Source organism: Coregonus clupeaformis, chromosome 14, assembly GCF_020615455.1.
Source record: "Coregonus clupeaformis isolate EN_2021a chromosome 14, ASM2061545v1, whole genome shotgun sequence".
Classification (NCBI taxonomy): domain Eukaryota; kingdom Metazoa; phylum Chordata; class Actinopteri; order Salmoniformes; family Salmonidae; genus Coregonus; species Coregonus clupeaformis.
In genome coordinates this window covers 19703546-19716328 of record NC_059205.1, presented here as the reverse complement: position 1 = coordinate 19716328, position 12783 = coordinate 19703546, and the positions used below count along the sequence as shown (strand labels likewise).

Below are 12783 nucleotides of genomic sequence, written 5' to 3'. Positions count from 1 at the left end.
CCCCCACACATTGTCTCGGTACCGGTACCCCCTGTATATAACCTCGTTTTTGTTATTTTATTGTGTTACTTTTTATTATGTTTTTTACTTTAGTTTATTTAGGAAATATTTTCTTAACTCTTTCTTTAACTGCATTGTTGGTTAAGGGCTTGTAAGTAAGCATTTCACGGTAAGGTCTACATCAAATAAAATTGTATTTGATTTGATGTATTCAATACTACTTTATAACAAGAGCTGCCTGCAGTTGCCTATGGACCGGACCATGCATTGTCACTAGGGCCGTGCACAGACCTTTCAGGTGGCAGGCGCTCAAAATTAAAAAAGGGCACCCCTCCCCCCTTAAATGTTTTTTATATCATAATTCATGCTAGTTAGCTAGCTCAATTTATTTTACTGATTGGGATTTACCTCATGTCTTTCTGCCTCTCTCTGCTGCGTGTATCAGCCAACTAGACCGAATATTGATGATGATTTAAGCTAAATCATGTGTTATCAAGTGTTAATCAAATGTTATGCTGCTATGGCAGTAATGTTGATATTCAAACAAGGTAGCTAGCTACACACACTCGACTGGTGAACGCATCTCTCAAGCCATGCATGTTTGGATACAGGGCACCATACGGGGCAGACTGGGAATAAGGTACAGAGAGAGACCCAGGAGCGCTGTTATGGCTCTGCGTGAGAACAGGAGGACCAGGCGTGACAGATGTGCTCTGATTTAGACAATAGCTCCCTGCTCATTCAATGCTGTTTTCCTCCCCTTGTAGTTTAGATTGCAGCCAAATTGTGTATTAATATTAAATATTTTGGATGATGTAATCTAGCACCTGGCAGTTAAACCTGGGTTACATTCAATACTTATTTGATTCGTTGAACATAAACCAAAGTTTTCACGCAAGAAGATATCTCCAGAGATGCTCTCCTGGGGGTGGGGGTGGTAAAGCCTCATGGGGGAGACTGGTGAGTGGTTTGTTGCTGTCATCAGCGGGTAGGAAGTGACTTCATCTTGACCTGTGAACTAGAAATGTTGTTCAAGTTCGTTTCCCAAGGGGGGGCCAGTATGAAAATGTATGCACTCACTAACTGTAAGTCGCTCTGGATAAGAGCGTCTGCTAAATGACTAAAATGTAAAAAATGTATAAAGTTAATAGATATTTTCGGTTACTAGACTGTTTAAAGGGGCACTCTGCAGTTGAGTTGGTACATCAATTGTTTTACTTATAAATTAATGATATGTAGCCATTGATTCTTGAAGAATGTAACTTATAAATGCCTCATGAGCTTAGTTCAACTGGCGTACCCCATCAGAACCCAATGTTTGTAAACAAATTAAATGTAAACATCCATTAGCACTGTCTATGAATTAGAGAGTGGTTACATTTCTCCAGCCCTATCGCTCAGCTTTTTACTAAAATAGGGGCGGGGACCTGCTTTGTTATTGTTTCAACTGCTGATTGCTGCTTTAAAACAGATTTGCTAAAAATGAAAAATAAGACAAAACTTGAATCATGTCATCATCCCGGGTTCAGTGCTGTGAAAAATGAAACCTTAGATGCATGCCAAAAATGTAAAGTGAAGATGGATCTAAAATGCATATAGGCCTAAAAGCTGAAATAGAATGAAACATTCTGTAAAATGTATATGTCATGCACTGTACTGGAACTGACATAGGCCTATCTAAGGGGCATGATGAACAGTCTAGATCAGGGTTTCCCAAACTCGGTCCTCAGGACCCCAAGCGGTGCACGTTTTGGTTTTTGCCCTTGCACTACACAGCTGATTCAAATAATAAACTAATCATCAAGCTTTGATAATTTGAATCAGCTGTGTAGTGTTAAGGCAAAAACCAAAACGTGCAGCCCTTTGGGTCCCGAGGACTGAGTTTGGGAAACGCTGGTCTAGATGAACATTCTAGACTAGCTGACTTTGAAAGGAAAGGCATGTAACATATACAGCACCTGGCAAGTCCAGGTTCAGTCCGAAACCTGATAGTCGTCAGGTACAAGAATAGCTTGATGGGCCTGCAGTCTGGAAGCTGCTCTTGTGACCGGTAACAAACTGTCATTGAACTTATGGCTGCTTGTCCCTGTTGAGGAAAGGAGTGTAGCCTTCCTGTGTACTCTTGTTTGAAGAGACAAACCTTGATCGCTGCACATGACTGTGTCTCTTGTTGCCTCTATCTTACCTCTCTCAGGTTGGCCATCATAAGAATGTAGGCCTAAATCAGAATTTGTTCTTAATTGACTTGTCTGGTTAAATTAATGGTTAAAAAAAAATAATATATATCTATCTATCTGGGTTAGGCTTATGCAAGACATGTGATACAGTGATAGCAGTCTGAATCTGGACAGTTGAAGAGAGAGAGAAAAAAAGTATGTCTATAAAGCCAGGAATCCTGCATATGTCATATTTCCTCATGCTTAGTGAGAACAGCAGGTCTATTCTCTGTGTACAGCATCACATCTCAGAGGATGCATCCCAAATGGCACTCTGTTCCCTATATAGTGCACTAGTTTTGACCAGAGCCCTATGGAGCCCTTGTGAAAAGTGCACTATAAGAAATAGTGTGCCATTTGAGGCGCCTCCAGCTACTCAACCCATGACTGTCCACGTATCACATAACATCCTGGTTTCTCACTTTCACTGGAAGTAAAGACACAAGCCAAAGACATTGGTCCCAAAAGTGCTGTCTGTGTTAAAAAAACTACATTATTATCATATTATTTTATATTCATAATAATAATTGTGTTATTATCATTATTATAATCAGGCTATCATACTTTTCATAATTGTTATTATCAATTCCATCATGATCATAATAATGTATAAATAGTGCATTTGGTGCCATCAAACGTGTTACGAAACTGTGTGTGTGTGTTACAAAACGGTTATAGAGCAGCCTACTTGAAGCGTGGTCGTGTGGCAGCAAGTCCGGCATTTAAGGGGTTAATGCTCTGTCACGTGAACTGTTCCCTGTCGCTGGAAGTATTTCCAAAAGAAGAGTTTATAATTGTAGCAGCCTAATGATGGACTGTCTGTTACCTGTCAAAATGTTACCTGTTTTCAAAACACCTTGCCATATCCATGTTCTAATTTTGACCATGCATCTTATATTTTCGGCAACAGGAGCAAACGATCAAGAGTCCGGCGAAAGCAAAAGCTCGGGGTGGACAATGTGCTGCCAGTAGGAAAATGGGCCATGCGCTATGGTGTTAGCAGTGTGGGAAACACTCTTTTCACGCAACTCCGATACGGAAGTGACTTCTTCGTTGCATGTTAGAATTTACGCTGCAGGTTAGGATAAATAATTTAGCAGGTTAGGAGACTGGAGAAGGTGATGTCGTAAAGCAGAGAGTGTCGTAAACCAGGTGCAGCGGAGGGAGGGAGGTGGAGTGGAGAGAGGAGTGGGGTACGGGGGGAGGTGGCGAGAGAGGAGGTGACTCGCTCCGGCAGGCAGTATTCAGACAGAGCGAAAGGATCATGGCGGATGGCCCCAGGTGTAAGCGCAGAAAACAGGCGAACCCGAAGAGGAATAACGGTAAGTCAAACTCCGTAAACCGACGGGAAACGATTCAGTGAGATGGACTACGTACTTTTGTGTTCATTCAACTGTGTTCGCCGACTTTGGGACTTTTCTGAACCACGTTTTATGGAGTTGAAGTGCTGGAAAGTAGTACGTATATTCCAATGTGGTGTGTACCGTTATACCTGGCTCGCTTCTCTCTCCTCCTAGCGCAGCGGCACTGCTCGAGCGTACCGTTATACGCAACTCTCATCCGGTGGATTTGAGTGAGCGCCTGATTTTGTTCCTCAATCCAATTTTCTTTTAGGTTCACTTTTCACCTTGTTTTTCTAAGAGACAAGATGCAATGTGTTATATTTGTAAACAGAAATCCTGTCGTTTGCTACGCTTTTGCTAAAAAAAAACTTCTAAGCTAACAGGCTAGCAGTTTGCTAACTTGCTGTCCCAGCCATGCAGCCACCTGATATTTTACTAAAAAATTACGAGATAACGGTAAGAGCTAGTCGGTCTTATTTTGCTACCGGTAGCAGAGTTATTTGAATGCATAGTATATTCCGCCATTTGCCTTTGTAGACTCACTAGTTGCATGTCAATCTGGACTTGCATTAGGCCTATATTTTAGCTAAATAAAATACATTTAATCGGGATTGTGTTGTGACTTGGGCAGCAACCCCTTCCATTAGCTGCACGCAACACTGTTTGATGCATTGTTGTCGAGGGGTTTGCTAAGGTAGGAGAGCTGTGTATTGTCTTATTATTCCACTTTTGTTAATTTAGATTTGAATACATCACACTCAGGCTTCTCGTGGTCTCATTTTTAGGTAGCATAACATTGTTTTGGTCAGAGCTGATCCATTTTACTCTACATTTTACTCCTCAAATTTAGCTTGTTGAATAGCTTGTGATAATTTTAATTTGTGGAAGAGAAGCTGATATATTGTCTAGGCTAGTACTTACCTGTTATGCTGGGTGGTGCAAGCAATGCAGGAAAGAAATGGGCGTTACACAGCCCATAGCCTTCCTATGTGTGTGAGCAACTGCTGCAGTCTATATAAGGAATCTAGTTATGCAGCAACAACGGCGCAGCCTGGACATTCTGTCTAACGACCCAAACTTCACGTGAATGAAAGGTAACAGAACATAATATACTGCACGAGAGGAATTTTAAATGTAATAGTTCAATTGCTGCAGGAACATAAACAGGCTAATGATGCTCAGTTTGCTAAATTAACAAAAAAACACCATATAAAATACACAACATTATACCTACAATAGCATAGAACGGCAATTTATATTTTCAATGTAGCCTAATCATTCACTTGATTTTATGAAGTTTGTCTGCAGATTATTGTAGGTTGGATTCCACTTTAGATTTGATCAGCAAAGAGTAGCTCCCTCTCATTGGAGGGCGTCTTACCTGTGTTCTACCTACCCTCCTCACTTTCACTCTACCTACCGGCCAATACAATCTTATAGGGAGTACCGTTATACGAGTAGTGAGATGAGGGCTGGAAACGGAAAGCACCTTTTCCTGTGGCCGCTGACGACACGAGATATGACACAGAGCTGAGCGCCGTGCCGCCCAGGCAGCGTCCGTGCGCAGGCAGGAGCCATCAACATGTTCACCTGAACAGGGAAAACGGGGCTCGCAAATGTCCTCCTATAAAAACCTACCTGCGGCATTTATCTTTACAGTATTATAGGCACAGCTTGCGGAAAAGTATTTGTTTATTTTAAACCTATCTTCATTCTAGAGCAGACGAGGGAAAAGACTCCAATATACGCTGCAGCAAATGGCAACTTGTGCAGGTAGAAAAACATTATGGTTGTTTAGTTTACCAGTGTATATCAGCGATAGTAGATTCGTGGTTTCTCACTGTTGGTTTTGTTCTCGCGGGTTTTTTCACCCACGAACATGCATGATGATGTCCAATTTGTTGATGTTTGATTATGAGGGTTTCTGTTCCGTTATTTTTCTTTTGTCGAAACAAGGGATGTATAATCTACTCTAGTGTAGCCTACCGCTCTGTGTGTGTCGCCGTGCAGGCAAGGGAAGAATAGGTTGTGACGGAAAAGGAAAGTGGTGCATAAGGTGGTTGAGAATTCGAATGACTCCGCTATTTCCAGTAATAGATAGCAATACTGTGAAACAGATAGCACACCTCTAAATGTTTTCCATCTATTGTTTTCAATTATATTGTTATGCAATTTCCGAGTGGGTCGATGGAATGGAATGGCGGTGTGTACCGTTACTGCAGTGAAGGCGGGGCTGCTGCTTTTTATGTTATGAGACGGCCAGGTATGCAAGGTGATGCAACACCTATAAAGGTGCCTCGAACTATATCGTTTTTAAATGACTGGGTCATTTTTATTGTTTTAATATATATCCAGTCTATTCGATCACGTGTTATTTATGATAGCAAGGCATGTTTAGTGTTATTCTATAACGGGCAAGGCTCATTTGACGGTTGACCGCGGGCCATAGGGTTGGGGTGCAAGTCTTCATGGTATTTTATTTTAGCCTACACCTTATGTTTTAAACCCTTTAGTGTTATTTTTGTCATTCTGTAATTTTATATGGTTAGAAAAATAAACATTGTCCTGCTTTTATTAATAATCTGCGTTAGGCCTACATTTGAAATAATTAATTACATATTTTACTGATGTGATATGTTTACGTTATTGATGTGTAATAATGGAAAATAACAGTGTTATTTCATGAAGCTCTCCCTCTCAAAATATGTTAGAGCAGGCAGGGTGTCACGTGGTGTCTCTCCTCCATACATGGGGGGGTGGGGGGTGTTTTCATCACCTTGATGCTGTTTCTTCTCGGGTACTTGAATCTTGTAGTTAAGCTGCTATTTCCATCTTGTAGCCAATTATGGTATCATAGCCTACTTCAGATTTTGGGATTTATTCTACCAGTTGTTGGAGAGACTAGTATGCAAGCATATTGATGTGTGTGTGTGAGCAAGACCTCCTGCTAAGTTACAGTTGATAGGATCCAAGGCTGCTCAGTGCCCTGCCTTGACAGATGAAGGTCTGGGCTGCATCCCAAATGGCACCTTATTCCCTATATAGTGCACTATATAGGGAATAGGGTGCCATTTGAGACACAGTCCTGATATTACGCCCCATGCAGCTGTAAACATCAGGGCGTCAGGTTCAGCAACTGGCAGCAAGGAGGACGGTGTGTGTGTGTGTGTCCTGGCCGGGTTAAACAGGTGCTGGCCATCCTTAAGTGTGCTGCTTTTGTCACGCCTCTCTGTGAGGCTGTAATTTTAACACTGCAATTTGGGAATAGAGGAATGTGGGCTCGTGTTAACATACCTCACTGTATAAACACAGTCTTCTCAGCCCTGGCTCTGTAGCTGCTTAGGATTTCACTGTCTACGTCCCAAATGGCACCATAGTATTCCCTATGTAGTGCACTACTTTTGATGGAGTGAGTTTACAAAACAATGTCTAGATATTAATTATTTAACAGTATGTTTTGAGTATTTAAATGAAAGCCATTCTACTTTGACTTTGATGTAACGGCAACTGGAAGCTGGCTAAATGGGCCTAGTATATTATAAAAGGGGCTAATTCACACTTTCAGTGGCAGTGATTTGCCACAGTAGCCCTGACAGTGTTGATTGACCTGTGACCAGACCCATAAAATGTCACTTTCCACTTATCCTAGACCCTAAGGGTGTGTGTGTGTGTGTATAAATATGTGTGTATATATGTGTGCGTGCGTATGTGTCCCTTTAATGAAATGGTCCTGAGGAATGACAAAGCACTACAGGATGTCCTAGGCCTAAACCCCACCTCTCCACTTTTATGGTAAAGGGGAGGGGCATCTAGACTGGGGGAAGGGGCTGCTGTGACTAATGTGTGTGTGTGTGTGTGTGTGTGTGTTTAGAAAGGTGGGAAATGGCTCCTTTCCCCTGGGCTTTGCTTAACAACATGGCCTCCTCTTGTTCAGATTTACATGAATGAATGTGTGGCTGCCTGCAAGGCTTAAAGGAAAACTCCACCCCAAAAAACTATATTTTGGTATTTGTTTCATTTTGGGACTATATCAATAATGGACTAACGAAACAAATACCAATATATAGTTTTTTGGGGTGGAGTTTTCCTTTAAGCACGTGTTCCCTATTGTGAGTCTTTTTTGTTGTAATGAAATGACCTAGCCACTAGCCAGATAACACTTATGTTATTACTGTCCAGCTTGTTTGTGAGAGATGACTTAATTATTCAGATGAAATAGGCTAATGTAGGCTATTATTGTGTATCAGGTTTACAGGAACATTTATATCCATGTTAACAATCCTAAATACTCAAGTGATACAAAATATGGAACTGCAGCGTCGTATTCATAATAATAATAATAATAATAATAATATGCCATTTAGCAGACGCTTTTATCCAAAGCGACTTACAGTCATGCGTGCATACATTTTTTGTGTATGGGTGGTCCCGGGGATCGAACCCACTACCTTGGCGTTATAAGCGCCGTGCTCTACCAGTTGAGCTACAGAGGACCACATCATTCATCAGTGCACACTGTAACAAAATGTTTTGCAACAGAAAAACGAAAACAAAGGTTCCTTATTGGACACATTCAGATAGCCTAGTAGTCCCTCCCTGTTTCGGTTTTGGTTTAGTTCCTAGTGAATAAACATAGGCTAATTCTGAACCCTCTGAAAGAGATCTCATCCAGGTGTGGGCCCAGTTCTAATGTCCCGTCAGCTAGGCTGTGATCAGTGTTTTACGCTGTTACCAGAACAGTATAGGCCTAGGTAGGCCTTTATAATGTCAAACTATAGGCTTATCTTAACTCAGAGGAAGTACAGTTGGAATGATTTGAGAGCGGGTTGGACTGATTTCTTACAGAGGCCACCACGTTATTGTTTGAGAAACTTCATTCCAGAAATAACATGTTTTTCTTCTCTCTCTCTCACACACTAGCTTCATTCAGTCACCTGAATACCAGCAATAGCCTATAGGTGCATTAATGGATCTTGTGATGGCTGTTGCTTAGGTAAGCTATTGTGTGCTGAGGCTTTAGAGTGAAAGAAGGCCCAAGTGTAAGCTATGTCCCAAATTACACTTTATTCCCTTTATAGTGGGAATATATTGGGCCCTGGTCAAAAGTAGTGCACAATATAGGGAATAGGGTGCCAGTTTGGACTCATCCCTAGTTACCTTTGCCATTGACTGGCCTCCCTCCTACCTCTAAAGTGTGAGGCAGAAGAAAGAGTCCATTCACAAGCACTACTGAGAAGGGGGAACTCTCTTTCTTTCACACTCGGCTGGTGGGAAACCCTCTCCTTATTTTCACCAGCTCATTTGCATATCCTCCCATTCTCTTTATTATGGAAGCCTCTGCAAATAATACAGAGTTAGAGAGGCACTCCACTCCAGGAAGTTATGAAATCATTTGAAATCTCACCAGCTAAGCCTAGGCCCTTAGCCCCTCTGGGCATATGTCTTTTGTAGCCTACGGGCTACTGCTGGCGTGTGGTGGGTCTGACGGATTTCAAATCCTCTCTGGTGGTGGTCATTGAAATACAGTCGTTTCTGTTGTGATATCTGTTATAAATAGACAGGTCATTTGTCTTCACTAACAGGGTTCACTAACATTATCGCAAAACCATAATACAGTACAGTAATAAGGAGAGGCTAGGACTCAGTGTTTGAGTGGGATGGCTGGGGAGTTGACAGTACAGAGGAGCTGTAATGTAGTCTAATGAGGGATCATTATCTAGTGCTAACAGCAGCTATGGTGGTTTTGGTGCTGCTATCTGCTGAGTTATGAGCATGAGAGAAAGGTGGAGGGAGGGAAACTAAAGGAGAGGTGGGGGAGAGAGAGACAGAAGGAGAGAGAGAAAGGTGGGTGGGCGGAGGGAGAGAGAGAGACCTCCCAGCAGCAGGCACCTTTGCCTCAGCCCAGCCGCTTTCTGTTGTGTCCAAAATGGCACCCAATTCCCTATATAGTGCACTACTTTTGCATGGGCCCTGGTCAAAAGTAGTGCACTACATAGGGAATAGGGTACCATTTTGGACGAAGATCTTGTCTCTGAGGAGGACATTAATCAGGGCCAGACAGGTGGCTGAGGGGTACTGTACTCTACAAAGAGGCCCCTGGGAGTGTGTGTGTGTGTGTGTGTGTGTGTGTGTGTGTGTGCGTGTGTGCGTCTACGTCAGTATTAAGAATACTAGAAAGGTTTGTTGTTTTGGAGCAGATCGATGATCGAAAGACATGGCCTAATATGGGTTAATGTTGCAGTGTGTGCGTGCAGAGTATACTATCTGTGTGTGTGTGCACGCAATTCAGAGGTGATGTGAGCAGAGGGTGTGTCAGGGGAGGCTGTGTTGATGGTGGGTGGGTGTGTGTGTGTGTGTGTCAGGGGAGGCTGTGTTGATGAGGCTGTTAGGAGAAAGCTTTGAGACGCTGGTCCCTGTGTATGTCTACTGTGTGTGTCTTCTTTGTCTGAAAGAAACCCACAATGGGTGAACAGTGGGCTAATGACTAAGGGGCCCTGGACCCGGTTTCATAAAACATCTTGTCTCACTTAGGTGATTGGGCCTGGGTACGGAGTTTCCCCTATATATATATATCTCTCTCAGTCTCCACACAATATTGTGGTTGTTGTTTTTGTTGTTGTTTTGGTTTACCTTCCTGCTGAGTGGATAAGATCTGGAACACTTGCTCTCTCTCCTGTATCCTGGAGAATACCATACGCTCTGTGCCAGCAGCTCTCCTTAGTTCCTGAAGTGGATGTGCGCCCCAAATGCCACCCTATTTTCTATGTAGTGCACTATTTTTTACCAGGGCCCAGGGTGCCATTTGCGATTTATCCGATGTTTGCCCTGAGCTCACTCACAGTCTCATTTCACAGTCAAGGGCCAAGTAATTGCCAAAGACTCCAGCCACGCAAGCCATAGAATGTTCACTCTGCTACCGTCCAGCAAACGGTACTGGAGCATCGGCTCTCGGACCAACAGGCTCCGAGACAGCTTCTACACCCAAGCCATAAGACTGCTAAATAGCCAGACTGCTAAATAGTCAGTAAAGGGTACCTAAACTACAGTGGGGAAAAAAAGTATTTAGTCAGCCACCAATTGTGCAAGTTCTCCCACTTAAAAAGATGAGAGAGGCCTGTAATTTTCATCATAGGTACACGTCAACTATGACAGACAAATTGAGGAAAAAAAATCCAGAAAATCACATTGTAGGATTTTTAATGAATTTATTTGCAAATGATGGTGGAAAATAAGTATTTGGTCACCTATAAACAAGCAAGATTTCTGGCTCTCACAGACCTGTAACTTCTTCTTTAAGAGGCTCCTCTGTCCTCCACTCGTTACCTGTATTAATGGCACCTGTTTGAACTTGTTATCAGTATAAAAGACACCTGTCCACAACCTCAAACAGTCACACTCCAAACTCCACTATGGCCAAGACCAAAGAGCTGTGAAAGGACACAAGAAACAAAATTGTAGACCTGCACCAGGCTGGGAAGACTGAATCTGCAATAGGTAAGCAGCTTGTTTTGAATAAATCAACTGTGGGAGCAATTATTAGGAAATGGAAGACATACAAGACCACTGATAATCTCCCTCGATCTGGGGCTCCATGCAAGATCTCACCCCGTGGGGTCAAAATGATCACAAGAACGGTGAGCAAAAATCCCAGAACCACACGGGGGGACCTAGTGAATGACCTGCAGAGAGCTGGGACCAAAGTAACAAAGCCTACCATCAGTAACACACTACGCCGCCAGGGACTCAAATCATGCAGTGCCAGACGTGTCCCCCTGCTTAAGCCAGTACATGTCCAGGCCCGTCTGAAGTTTGCTAGAGTGCATTTGGATGATCCAGAAGAGGATTGGGAGAATGTCATATGGTCAGATGAAACCAAAATATAACTTTTTGGTAAAAACTCAACTCTTCGTGTTTGGAGGACAAAGAATGCTGAGTTGCATCCAAAGAACACCATACCTACTGTGAAGCATGGGGGTGGAAACATCATGCTTTGGGGCTGTTTTTCTGCAAAGGGACCAGGACGACTGATCCGTGTAAAGGAAAGAATGAATGGGGCCATGTATCATGAGATTTTGAGTGAAAACCTCCTTCCATCAGCAAGGGCATTGAAGATGAAACGTGGCTGGGTCTTTCAGCATGACAATGATCCCAAACACACCGCCCGGGCAACGAAGGAGTGGCTTCGTAATAAGCATTTCAAGGTCCTGGAGTGGCCTAGCCAGTCTCCACATCTCAACCCCATAGAAAATCTTTGGAGGGAGTTGAAAGTCCGTGTTGCCCAGCGACAGCCCCAAAACATCACTGCTCTAGAGGAGATCTGCATGGAGGAATGGGCCAAAATACCAGCAACAGTGTGTGAAAACCTTGTGAACACTTACAGAAAATGTTTGACCTGTGTCATTGCCAACAAAGGGTATATAACAAAGTATTGAGAAACTTTTGTTATTGACCAAATACTTATTTTCCACCATAATTTGCAAATAAATTAATTAAAAATCCTACAATGTGATTTTCTGGATTTTTTTTTCTCATTTTGTCTGTCATAGTTGACATGTACCTATGATGAAAATTACAGGCCTCTCTCATCTTTTTAAGTGGTAGAACTTGCACAATTGGTGGCTGACTAAATACTTTTTTTCCCCACTGTATCTGCACTGACTCTGTCTTGCACTGACCCTACGCACACTCACTAGACTATATATACACACCATATACACACTCACTCACACACACTACATTGACACTCCCTCACAAAACCCACAAACATTCACATACACTACATACACACACACATACATAACACACACACGCAGACCGACACAACATAAACACACATACATACACACTTTTACACTCATCATTTGCTGTTGCTGCTCTGTTCTTTATTTTACTCTTATTATTATCTATCCTGGTGCCTAGTCACTTTACCCTGCCTTCTTGTACATATCTACCTCACAAACTGTACCTCGTACCTCTGCACATTGATCTGGTACTGGCACTCCCTGAATATAGCTCCAGTCTTGTGTACTTTCTTGTGTTACTATTTTTCAACTCTGCATTGTTGGGCTCGTAAGCAAGCATTTCACGGTAAAGTCTACACCACATTGTATTCGGTGCATGTGACAAATACAATTTTATTTTATTTTATGTCCTTGTAGTTAAATCAAATCACATCACACAACCATCAAGCGCTATGATGAAACTGGATCTCATGAGGACCGCCA

At 42.5% G+C, this 12783-nt stretch overlaps 1 protein-coding gene across 1 annotated transcript in view; it reads left to right on the top strand.

Moving 5' to 3' along the window:
* The first annotated feature begins 3423 nt into the window (after positions 1-3423).
* LOC121581293 (zinc finger E-box-binding homeobox 1-like) overlaps positions 3424-12783 on the top strand; it is a 100392-nt gene continuing 91032 nt past the window's right edge. The window contains exon 1 of the mRNA XM_041896813.2: positions 3424-3538. Coding sequence (XP_041752747.2) covers positions 3481-3538 — 58 coding nt within the window. The 5' untranslated portion in view covers positions 3424-3480. The remainder of the gene's footprint in view (positions 3539-12783) is intronic.